Genomic DNA, 12236 nt, shown 5'->3' on the forward strand with positions numbered 1-12236 from the left:
GTTGCAAGTTTGACATGTACAATGTACATGAGTTTGGGGTTGTGTTTTATGTGTCCATTAAATGTTGGCTCTACCACTGTTTTGCTCTTGACATTTGCATTTATATAATCCTCTGACATTTGCATTGCTTTCTTGCATAGGGCTCAACTGGTTTCCCAGGATTTCCAGGTGCCAATGGAGAGAAAGGTGCAAGGGTATGATAATTCATTCTTGCATAACACTTAATTAACTTCTAAAATTCAGCACTAGGGGAAAAGACTGAAACCTAAGGATACAAGTTACTATCTAAAGAATGATAAAAACAGGCTTTTCACATTCAAGATGGACCTCTATCTTTATGTAAAACAGGACATACTGATGAATTATTTACAAATCTTTAAGGTATTAATCTAAATATACTAAATATAATCTATAATATACTAAATACAAGAACTTGGACACTTTCGTGCTGCACATACTGCCATAATTATATAATTTGAAAAAGAGGCTAAAAATCACCTTTGCTGAAGGATTTGGGGTTTTTTTAAGACAGTATAGCTGAGTGAGTTGGCAAGAACTATTTTCCTGTATCCCATGAATTATCCTGCTACAATTTACCCTCAAGGAAATTCAACTTGTATTTCATTAATATTCTGACTTGCCACAAAGGGGGGTTTTTTAGGCTTAGTTTCAAAAAGGCAAAATATACCAGACAAATGAAGAACATGTGCTATTACATATATTTTAAACATGTAAAATTACACCTTCTGCTGCTTTGTTTGCTTGAAGCAGGTGAGGGGAAATGTGTTATGCATGTTCTTTAAACTATAACAATTAAAAATAAGTGAGAAAGAAGGTCACTGTGCTGTTGTCTCTGAAACTCAATTGACTATAGCAGGGTATGTTAGAAAGATGGTGAAATTAAGAGATGACTCAGAATTCATAGCTGATAGCAACATCAAGTCAAATAGGTAATATAGATTGCTATTCTAAAAACAGAAATTCATTATTTTAAGAGGAAATAAATGAAATCCAATAGGATTCTCATTACTTATGTACAGTCTAAGTTGTCCTTGTATTATTTTAGCTGTGTTGTTATGTACAGGCACAAGCAACAAAGCAATGCTCAGTTCATCTGTGTTGTAAAGAAATGAGGGAACTGCTAATAAAGGCAGCAGATTGAAAAAAAAGCAAAATGATAGGATCAAACAGGAGGCTAAAAATGGTGAAAATCTTACTATATTTATTTGTTTTCAGGCCTTCATAAAGCTTTAAGTTCAGCTAGGGTATTAACTATTTAATTAATAGCATCAAACCGCTGGTACACTGAAATATTATGCTGATCATCAATGAGCCCGTAACTGTAGGTTTTGTAATGACAATCAGATATTATTGTTAATCTTGCCTAGAGGGTTATCATGGTGTTTTATGATACCACACATACAGGTGCTAGGAAAGACAGTCCCTGTCCTTGAGCAGATCGCAGTCTGAGTAGCATTTCAAAAACAACACATAAATTTTATTCTGATAAGTGAAATAAAACCAACAGTAAAAAAAGGAAAAGAAAAGGAAAAAAAAACCTGTCAAGAAAACAGGTGAATGCACTTAATTGGTTTCCAATAAAAAAGGCAGCTTTGTGCTAAAACATCTCTGATGATTTTTTTGTTGCTGGCTTGTTTACCTCAGAGATGAGAAAGTACCATCAAGTTCCTTTCTCTACCTGAAGAATACTTTCTTGAACTTTAAGATACTTTGCATTACAAAGCACAGACATTGCAGTGCAGAGCCTAAAGAAAAAAATCACATTGATTTTAAAGCAAAAAATTAAGTATTGGTATTCTACCAAGTATCTCTGTTGAGTATGCATAATTTTGGTAGATATTACAGTGTCCATTTCTGTTATAAATGAAAAGAGGCTTGCCCTTTCTTTTCAATATTAACCTGTGGAGCTGTCCACAGGAACCTGGGAACTTTGTTTTTAAGGCTGCTCACGATGCCTACTCCTTTAGAGTATTGCAGAGGGGTTCTGCCACCTTCAATACTGTTTTAATGTAGTTTAAAATGGTCTAATGCCTCTGAAAGAATCTGACTCTCAGGCAAATTTAGTGCACTTAGCTACAAGTCTCAGTGAACTCAGAAAGATAACCAGTTTTATCAAGGACCATGATTCTGTAAATTGAAATGCAAAGTAGATAGTTAGAAGTAAAATAACATTTAAACTTAAGGGAGTTGCTCTCTGCCTACACTTCAGTAAAAAAAACTTTATCTCACTAACAGAGTGACTGCTAAGATGATTTCTGTGAACTTTTCTTTCCAGGGATTGCATGGCAAACCAGGACCCAGAGGACAGCGAGGACCAACAGTAAGTTCTTTTGATTTGCAATGTAGAAGCTTGTGTAAGTTGCCTCCACTATACTGTGAATTACTTTTATTAGATTATAATATCCAGTTTTTATTATCAAGTGTATTTGTATCAAATTGACAGGGTCCAAGAGGCTCAAGAGGTCCCAGAGGTCCCACTGGTAAACCAGGTCCAAAGGTAATTGTCAAGCACACTGTATAGATTGGCTACAGGCTATTTATTTTAAATAAATGTAAATCCTTGAACATACTCTTTCCTTTCCAGGGCACTTCAGGCAATGATGGTCCTCCTGGCCCACCAGGCGAAAGGGTTTGTGAAAGCCATCTTTGTACATGTTTTTCCCCCCTATATGAGAGTGTGATTTGAGGGTGGGAGGGTTGTTTTGTTTTCAGTTCTCCCTCTCATATCTCTGTGCTACTTTGACCAGAGTAACCAGAACTAACAAAACCTCAGTTCCAATGATGCTTTTCACAAAGTTTTGAATGGGATGATTGAAATTTTCTGAAAGCTTTTTCCAACTGCATCTCAGTTATGTAGATATAGGTCACAGAGAGTACATACACACTTTGTGTTCCATTCATGTGCTTTGTATACTTCCCTGTGAATTACAGGTGTACTCACAGCTTAGGCTCTTCAGAATTCCTCACTTACTGCAGTTTACTGCCTGTTCATTGGATTAGCAAACACTCAAGACACATCCAGGAGATTCTTTTCTTAAAGCAGCTGAGGTTTTTTGTTCTGATCAGCTAAGAATTCCCTTCAACCTGTTTTCTTCAGAAAATTCAGAAAATGCTTCAGAAATCCTATTCTCTCTAAAACAAAATTTTCTGCTTGCTATTATCATAACAATCAATACACAAATCCACTACGCAGCTCATTGTACAGCGCTGTAAAGAAGAAAGAGTATTAATAAATCGTATTTGTAGTGGCAGCACTTGAAAACCAAGTCAGTTTAAGTGGATGAGCTTTCTGCCAAAGTATTTTTGCCAGGCTTAAACTTTTCTTTTGCAGTTGTATTTCATTAAATTTGTCTTTTTCATATAGGAAGCCTAAAGATCTCCCTGTATCCATGGCAAGGTCCCAATATTCTGAAAGAGTGTTATTCCTCAGGAGGGAGCTCCTTGTGCATTTTCCCCACTCCATAATGTCACTTTTTTTGGCACTAGCTAGGATGTGGGATGGAGAGAATGAGGCATAGACCAACAAAGGAGATTTAGGTGGCTTTACTCAGAGGAGGATCAGAGGCAGCCTACCAGAAAGGGAATAGCAGATCCTTGTGGAAGAGGAGATTGCTGACAGCTCCAAGAGTTTGCAAGGAAGAGAAATTGTGGGGGTACTAAAACAATGAGCAGATCAATCCAAGATGAGGGCATCCCTGGAGAGAAACTGATAAAAGCAGAGATGAAGAATCATAGAGCACCATGTCTCTCATCACTTGTGTAACATAAGTGTGAGGTATCTATTTGCTTCCCAAGAGGGATGAGTGTCAGCCAAAAAATAAAACTGTCATCTCTACTCCTCTGAGACTATTTCAGCTACCAAACATGAAAATAATAAATAATCTATCCTGTGTAGCTACTGTTAAAATGAAATTTAATAAAAAAAATAAAAATGTAATTTTGATAGCATGCTGTTAGTATTCTAGTGCTTTTTACCACATAATCCATCAGTCCACTGACCTGAAACATGCAAGCCATACTGTGAATGAAAAGAAAAATGTAACATTCTTTCCTTAGAAAGCCTCAAAGCATGAGAACAGGGGAGATGATTGAGAAAGAAGGTGCATTTAAATGTAAAACTTTGAGTTGTGTTCCTATAACCCAGTTTCTGAGACTGACCAGTTTAATTCAGGTATTTTTAGCTGAGTCAACTTTATTAGTTTTCCTCTATAAAGTGCGACCTTTCCTTTTTTTTTTTTTTTTAAGCTTTATGTTATACCCAGAAACAAATGAGGAAAGTTCATTTGTTCATAGACATGGCATATTGAGAAAAACCCAAACCCTCATATGGAGCATATTTGTGTTATGAAGGTTTCAGAAACAGACTTATATCTCTTTCTGAAAAAAAAAAATAAAAATTATGGCTCAGGCAGTACGATCACAAAGATTTCTCTCTTTGCCTAATACTTCTTAATTGATCCAGATTTAGTATTTCAGTATAATAGAAGTCTGTCCTGGAATAAGATTCATTTCAGATCAAATTCTCTCAGGCTGGGCACAAGGGTTCCTCTCCCCAGCTACATTTGTGCCCTGCTTTGCCCACTGCCGGAGGCAGCTGTGCTCTGCAAGCCTGGGCTCTAAGCAATGAGGCTTATGGAACTCTGAGGAGCAAAAGGGTAGAATAATTTGGGAGCTGTGGCCTCCTGCTTCAAGTCTTTTGCACCAAAGCAACATTTCTGCTGATGTCATAGCAAACCCATACATCATACACCAGACAGAATAGGATAAAGCCTTGCACATATGACATGGGTACATAACTCAGCTGTGGAACCATGGAAAATTAATAAGACTCATAAGATTTCTCTTAGTACACTATAAAATAAAGAGCAAAAAAGATTTTCATAAGCTGACATAGTACCTTTCAGTATGTCAACAGTAAATTTTAAAAGCTGTTCTCTGGGTTTTTTTTGATAACAACTTCAGAAAAAGTCATGTAAGCTAGTACTTAGTGTAAATATCTACGTGTATAGATATTTACATGTGAACATACATGCACGTGCACACAATGCACTCTGCTGATCATCTTTAGCTAAATTTGTAAAACCATGCTGCATGAAAATTTTCTCTCTCCATATATCTGTATATAAACAAAACTATAAAAATAAAATTTTCATATATCATAAGATTTTTAAACTATTTTTCATAACAGCAAAAATGCTGAATTTAATCCCAGCTACCTCTGAATAGTTTGTTCTATTTGGAATTTTGTACCATTGTACTGGTTTGAAATATTGTCAGGGTTTAGGAATTGCCAAAGATGAATGTTTGACTGAAAGTTAAAAAGATGACCAAATTATTAATTAAATCCTCTGGTTTATGCAACATGGAAGAACAGTGCTTCTAACTCACAGGCGGTTTCTACTTTATCATGCACAGTTTTAGGGGTAAGATGAAAACATAGCTGATGAAAGTAGTTTTCCTCATTTTTTTACTGCATTCCTACACAAGCACCATTGCTTTCAGGAAATCCCTCCAGTGTCTGTGCATGTGAATTGTTGCTACCAATATTTATGACAGTGTGGCTGAGGCTTTATGCTTAAATCCAGGCCTTACCTGCAGGGTTCCTATATTTTATAATTGAAACAAACTTTTCAATCCAGCTTGAGTAAAACTTTTCTTGTTTGGTTGCCTTTAATCCAGGGACCGCAAGGGCCTCAGGGGCCTGTTGGATTCCCTGGACCGAAGGGACCTCCAGTAAGTATCTCTTTTCTTAAGTATGGGCAACAACAGGAATGCTAGTTTTTGTAGACTGCCTCTGACGTGAATAGCTGAAAATCTATGTGAAGGGATGGTTTATGTATAGATTACAAATATTCTTGTTGAGCCTTAAGGGTTTGCAGTCACTTATTTAACTTAGTCACTGGTGCAGCTGTTAAGACTGAGAGTAATGCACCAAACTGCACGTCTGCTATGTCCTGCCGGTGACCACGTGACACAGTGACTTCAAACAAAATGCTACTTTGCTGCTGCATATTTTCTTTAAATGATTGATTCACTGAGGAAAAATGAAGAGGGAGGAGGCAGTCATTAGTAGCAGAAACATACAGAAGAAATAGCACCTTTGAGCTGCCCCCTAAACCACTTTAGGTGCTCTTCTGGTGTGCCTCTGCTCCTGTGCAGTACAAAAGAAACAAACCACCTGTAACCTTTTTCTCCCATGCATTTGTTACTTTTATTTCCAATTCCAAAACCTGAAATTTCATCAATTACTTCTGTAATGCTTCGATTTGTATTGAGTCATTAACAAAAGAAAAATGGAAGTATAGGGACTTTCCATGATTTCTGAATTTTGAGAAATCTATTTTGAACATGTTTGCAGGTGACAACAGTCATTCTCCAAGCAATTGTTAAGACACAATAGGAAGGACACAAGGTTAAAATATTCTTAAAATCCTAGCTAAATAATGCAGTTAAAATTTACTAAAGACTAGTCTAGAAATAAACAGAAAGCAGAGATTCTGACAGCTGATTGCACACTTTTTTTGAAGATGGTGAAGAAATTGCTTGATTTATGGATTTTATAATTTCAGGGTCCACCTGGAAAAGATGGCTTGCCTGGGCACCCAGGACAGCGGGGTGAAACTGTAAGTAAATGTACTCTGCTGTGTTAGTGTTGTCCTAAAAGTCATGATTATGTGATCAAAACCAAAGAAATAGAGACAACACGGAAAAGGGAAAGAGGCTGGCACCAAAAAGTTAAGTAACTGTACTTTCCTTGTAAATGGGGAATGAGAAAGCTCTATTTTACTCCCATGATATGTGTGAGGTTATTCTTTGCTATGTACAGTTAGTAATACCAGAATGAGATTAAATATTCAATAGAATAATTTAAATCTCAATTTAAATTAAGATTTTTCAGACAATTACTATAGAGTAGTTTTCTCACTGAATGTCATGTACCAAAAATAGTAATATAAAAAAAATTCTCACTGATAAACAGCTAGAAAACTGAAAACCAAGACCTTTGGAAAGTAGGATCAGGGATGATTGAACCTATTAAAATAAAGTAAAATTTTGAAACTATGTAACTCTGCCAGGAATCACAGTGAATAAATTCTGTCATCAAAATGAAAAAAATACTATGTTATACTTCTAATTAAATTATCTTTAAAAATCATGCTATTTCTGTAGTGTCAGAACGTTACTCATATTGCATTATAAAATAAAAATTCTCACTTGGAATTTTCAGAGCTAGAGAAAGCCATAAATGAATTTATTGAGGAATTTTCTCAGCAGGTAGAATGTAGGCTCCAGCTTCACTAGAAATCTGTTAGTGACTGCTGAGTCACTTCCACTGCTGGAAGGAGGAGCACCGAACTTGAGTAACACATCCCTCTGAAAATCTCTATTTTCTTCTGCTAGTATTGTAGCATTGTGACACTGTAATGCTTTGCAATCATAGTGGCTTTTTGTGTGTGAAACATGATTGACTCCTGCTTTGTTCTTTCCCTTTGCAATGATGCAAAGACTGTGTTATGTACCATAAGGATCAATTGTAATCACTGTTTACAATACAGGAAGCTCAAACTTGTTCTTTAGTCTGCTGTTAAAAAGTTACAATTTTCCCTTTGGTTTTACTGCTTTGAACGTGAGCCAGTTATGTGCCAGTACAGCAAAGGAATCAGAGAGCATCCTGTGCTGCAGCAGGGGGATCTCTTCCTTCTGTGCAGCCCTGCTGAGGCCAGGAGCAGCTCTGGGCTCCTCGGGACAGAGAGCTCCTGGAGAGTGCCAGGAAAGGGGGACTGGAGCATGTCTGCTGTGGGTAAAGACTGATGGAGCCAGGCCTGCTCAGCCTAGAGAAGGCTCAGGTCTTACCCAAGTACAGAAATGCCTGAAGGGAGCTGGAAAGAAGATGGAACCAGGCTCTTTTCTGTGGTGCCCAGTGACAAGAGGCAATGGGCATAAATTGAAACATAGGAGGTCCCATCTGAACATCAGGAAATGCTTTCTCTGTGTGAGGGTGACCAAGCACTGTCACAGAGTACCCAGAGAGGCTGCAGAGGCTCCATCTGAGGTATTCAAAAGCCATCTGGATGTATTCCTGAGCAACCAGCTCTCAGCAGCCCTGCTTCAGCAGAGCAGTCGGACAAAATGACGCTAGAGGTCCCTTCCCACCTCAACCGTTCTGATTACGTGATAAGACTTGTAACAAAATATTCAAAATACAATGAAACTGTGGTCTCTGCTACTGTGTGAAATTTGAACCAGGTCCCTCAGGATTCACTCAGCACTATGGTTCTCTAATTTTTTCTCACTTTTGCTTCAGTAGAGTTGTACAAATAAAAAAACCCGAATAACTTAGGAGCAGATGCAGCTTTTCGTTAGAGCTGTTTTCTGCCCTGTGCGTTTGTAAACTTGGACCAAAACTATGTTTAAAATATTTTTCCCCCATGGGTTCTCATATATGTGTTTTTGTAGAAAATCAGATGGTTATAAATCAATCAGTAGGCTTGTTGACTTTCTTTTCCTGATGAACATATCCACTTCAAGTTTTTAAAAAATGTATAAATAGAAAGCTTTCATTGCACTCAGTGGTAGATAAGGGTATTAAGAATTCTGTTTCTTATTTAGACATGTATCTTATTATAAAGTTTATTGGTGCATATGGGCATTTTGGCAATTAGGGAATTAGGATAAGAGACATAGACAAGCTTAACAAATTAGAGAGCCAGATTCCCAGGTTGCACTCTGCAGTTTGCTTATGGAATAATAAGCACAAATTGACAGCAACCGAGGTAACTATTGGTGGAGAAGAGGCTGCAACTTTTTCCCCCTAGTAAGACATATACACTTTGAAGAACTGACATTGTTGTTGAAATTGTAGACATAGGAACAGTAATACCTTGATAAATAATTTAGAATGTAAATGTAGGAATAAGCTTTATACTGAAAACCAATATTATGCCAGTTTGTCCTTAGACATGATTATAAATTTCAGTGATGTCAATCTCAGTTTGGCAGGAGGCATCAACAGTGAAAATTGCTAGATTGTCTGCTGTTGTGGAAGAATTTAGTCTTTCATGCTTGTGAAAAGATAAAACAGAAATATACTACCTGTGTCATCTATTAGAATTAATTGAAAACCTTGCTACAGTAAATCATTTCATGAAATCGTCTTTCACAGAAAATAACAAAAAAAATATAGAAGGTTGAAATAAATAGGCAGTTTAAAATGCACATGAGACATTAGTGAAATTTAGTGTAATTTTTTTATTTAGTGTAATTATTTTTTTTTTAATTAAGTGTAATTAGTGTAATTCTTTCATTGTTAAATATTTTAGATGGAGCCATGGAAGGTTCAGGTCTTCATGAGTAGTTGTTACTGAAATCTCCTTTGCTTTTTCCATCTTTTAAAAATCTGGATCTGTAAGAATAGATAAGCTTGCAACAGAAGACAGAAAGCAGGGAAGTGAACCCATCATTAGCATCAATAATGCAAACAAAGTATCAATGCACTCTGCAAAACCGGGACTAGCAGGTCTTCTCAAGGAGCTTCCTGCAAGTGGGTGATGCTCAACATTCTGTGTCTTTCCTGACAACAGGCTTACAGCAGAAGCTTTGATTGAGTAAAGGAAGGGACATGGAAATGATTCCACCTGGAGCAGTTCTGATTCTCTGTCATTAGAACAAAGGGGTACTTTTGGGTTTTTCTGTTGTTTTTTTTTTTTTAATCCGGATCATTTCAGAGGTCTGAGAGAGTGCCTGAGTTATGGGCCAGGCTGAGCCCTGGTAACATCTGGGTGGCAGCCAGAACAGAATCAGACTGAGGCAGAAAAGCTGAAACAGGAATTGATGGAATATCAGTCAGACTGTGTCCAGAGGAAAGCTGAGTAGGGCCCAATATTTGAAAAAATTTGGGCCAGATGACCCCTTTGCTTTTCACTGGTGAGCAGAGCAGGGGGCAGACATGGGCAGTATTGTGTAGGACCCCAATGTGATCCAGCAGGAATGCACTGTCTAACACTCTTCCAATATTTGAAAGAAATAATTTAGCATAACTCCAAGACGCATTAAACAGTGCTATTAGAAAGTGACATTCTCATACAGTTTATTGACTCATTTTGGCCTGAAATCTGGGGGCACTGAGTAGAAAATGAAAATTCTGTAAAATTTGCCCATGTTCTAAAAAATTGTCTCAAAAGTATTTCCTTTCTATTGTGTTTTTGACATCACATTGATTTCTCATTATCTTCATTCTTTTTATGGAACTCACGTTGCCTTTTCTACCATTTCTATATAACCTTCACCTTCCCTGGATCTTTTTTTTTTTTCATTTTCTTTTTGTCTCGCCTCCACTTTAATGCCCTTCCAAATAAATCCTCTATCTGTGTCTTTCTTTAAAAAGCAATTTTATGTCAGGCTTTATGATTCATAATATACATATGTACAAATGTATTTTCAACTGTCTTTTAGCTGCATCACTTATGCATTCAAACTCATCTAATCAAGTTCTCCTAGAGAGATCTATGAAACTCACTGCAATTTTTACTGCTGTACCACCTCAGAGAGATGGGAACTGACAGATAGAAGGGAGATTAATCAGCATTTCACTTCTAAGCATATACAGACAAAAAAAGATTTCTCTTTTTATTTCCTGAAGAGAAGTAATGTACGACATGGAATTTCTCATTCACGTCTTCAGCACACATATGAGTTTTGCTCTTCTATAACTTGTAAAGAGTAATGTAATATTCTATAATTATTTCACAGGGTTTTCAAGGAAAAACTGGTCCTCCTGGTCCTGGTGGTGTTGTTGGCCCTCAGGTACACAATTTCATCTCATAATTGACTTCATGAGACCAACATTCAATGGTTGCATTATGGATACGGCAGTTGCTCTTACTGTATTAAAAGGACCTTTTTTATCAAAAGTTAATAAAATGGTTATATTAACTTCTGTAACAGAAGTTGCATAACAATAATAGAAAGCAATACTCAGTAATCATCACTGATTCCACAAAGATATGAAAATATTTGGGTTACCTTTACACTTTGTTTTATGCTTTAGTTTGGTTTTTTTGTTGGTTTATTGTTGTTTCAGGGGCTTTTTATGTGATTATGAAATTGGTGGTTTACAGATGTCAAGGAGACAGATTTCTCTACCATTAAACATTTTAGAAAGAACAATGCAATGTGTGAATTTCTTACCAGAGAAAAATTATCAGTAACTTTTATATTGTGGAGATACCAATTTTCGAAATTTTATTTGATTTAACTTTATTAATTTACAACTTAAGCATTTAGAGCTTTTTTAGCTAATTCCCTCAGTGGAACTTTCCTGATAGGGAATCTAAAGAGAGATCTTTCAACTCTCCTGCCTTACAATTCTTATTATTCAGAAAAACAAGAGTACAGAAGTGTTTCAAGATAAGAATAGTACATGGATTTCTCTTCCGTGTCCTTTTTGTAACCTTCTCCCATACACGCTGTGTTTTAAAGCTTCAGTGCTTAAGGAACAAGGTCAGGATTTCACTCTTTGGAAGCTGCACAGACGTGTCTGCAGGCAAAATGCAATGCAAGATTTATTTTATAGGACAAAGATATTTTGTAAGTCAGCCTTGCCTGGAGGGAAGGTGAGGAATGTATGCTAACCAATGGCAAAACTCTGGAAACATAACAGTGGGATATTGAGAATCTGCTCCTCTCCACTTCCTCCCACACCCCACAAGACATTCGATTACTTCAGGCGACTGAAGTTGTACTTCTGTGCTTAGGGTCCTACTGGTGAGACTGGACCGATTGGTGAAAGAGGCCATCCAGGTCCTCCTGGTCCCCCAGGTGAACAAGGCCTCCCAGGTGCTGCAGGAAAAGAAGGTGCTAAGGTAGGCTGTGGCTTTGGGGAACAAACAGGAAGGGACAGATAAACTGCTGACAGTGTGACATTTCAAATCATCATGTGGATACACAGAATAAAATCAGAACGTACAGCGTAAAATCATGATTGGCAGGTTTCCCCCAGAAGGACTTGGAAGACTGGAAGATTCCAATTTTAGAGCTGTGTCTGCTTCCATTGAAATAATGAGAATTCTCTTGAGCCAAAAATTAATATTTTTGTAATAAAACCTTTTTAAAAAATCGTTTGCATATACTATGCATTCAATATGGACATACTTAGTAATGACATATGCACACCCAGGTAGGAAATTGCACATTGGCATTTAAAGTCAGATGTGTAG

The 12236-nt window shown here is 37.0% G+C and overlaps 1 protein-coding gene across 1 annotated transcript in view; it reads left to right on the forward strand.

The window, feature by feature from the left end:
• The window catches only part of COL11A1 (collagen type XI alpha 1 chain), a 134026-nt gene that overhangs the window by 83023 nt on the left and 38767 nt on the right, over positions 1-12236 (forward strand). Inside the window, exons 32-39 of the mRNA XM_058843143.1 lie at positions 141-194; positions 2297-2341; positions 2465-2518; positions 2606-2650; positions 5701-5754; positions 6591-6644; positions 10771-10824; positions 11775-11882. Of these exons, the coding sequence (XP_058699126.1) occupies positions 141-194; positions 2297-2341; positions 2465-2518; positions 2606-2650; positions 5701-5754; positions 6591-6644; positions 10771-10824; positions 11775-11882 (468 nt within the window). The remainder of the gene's footprint in view (positions 1-140; positions 195-2296; positions 2342-2464; positions 2519-2605; positions 2651-5700; positions 5755-6590; positions 6645-10770; positions 10825-11774; positions 11883-12236) is intronic.

This window comes from Poecile atricapillus, chromosome 7, assembly GCF_030490865.1.
Source record: "Poecile atricapillus isolate bPoeAtr1 chromosome 7, bPoeAtr1.hap1, whole genome shotgun sequence".
NCBI lineage: Eukaryota > Metazoa > Chordata > Aves > Passeriformes > Paridae > Poecile > Poecile atricapillus.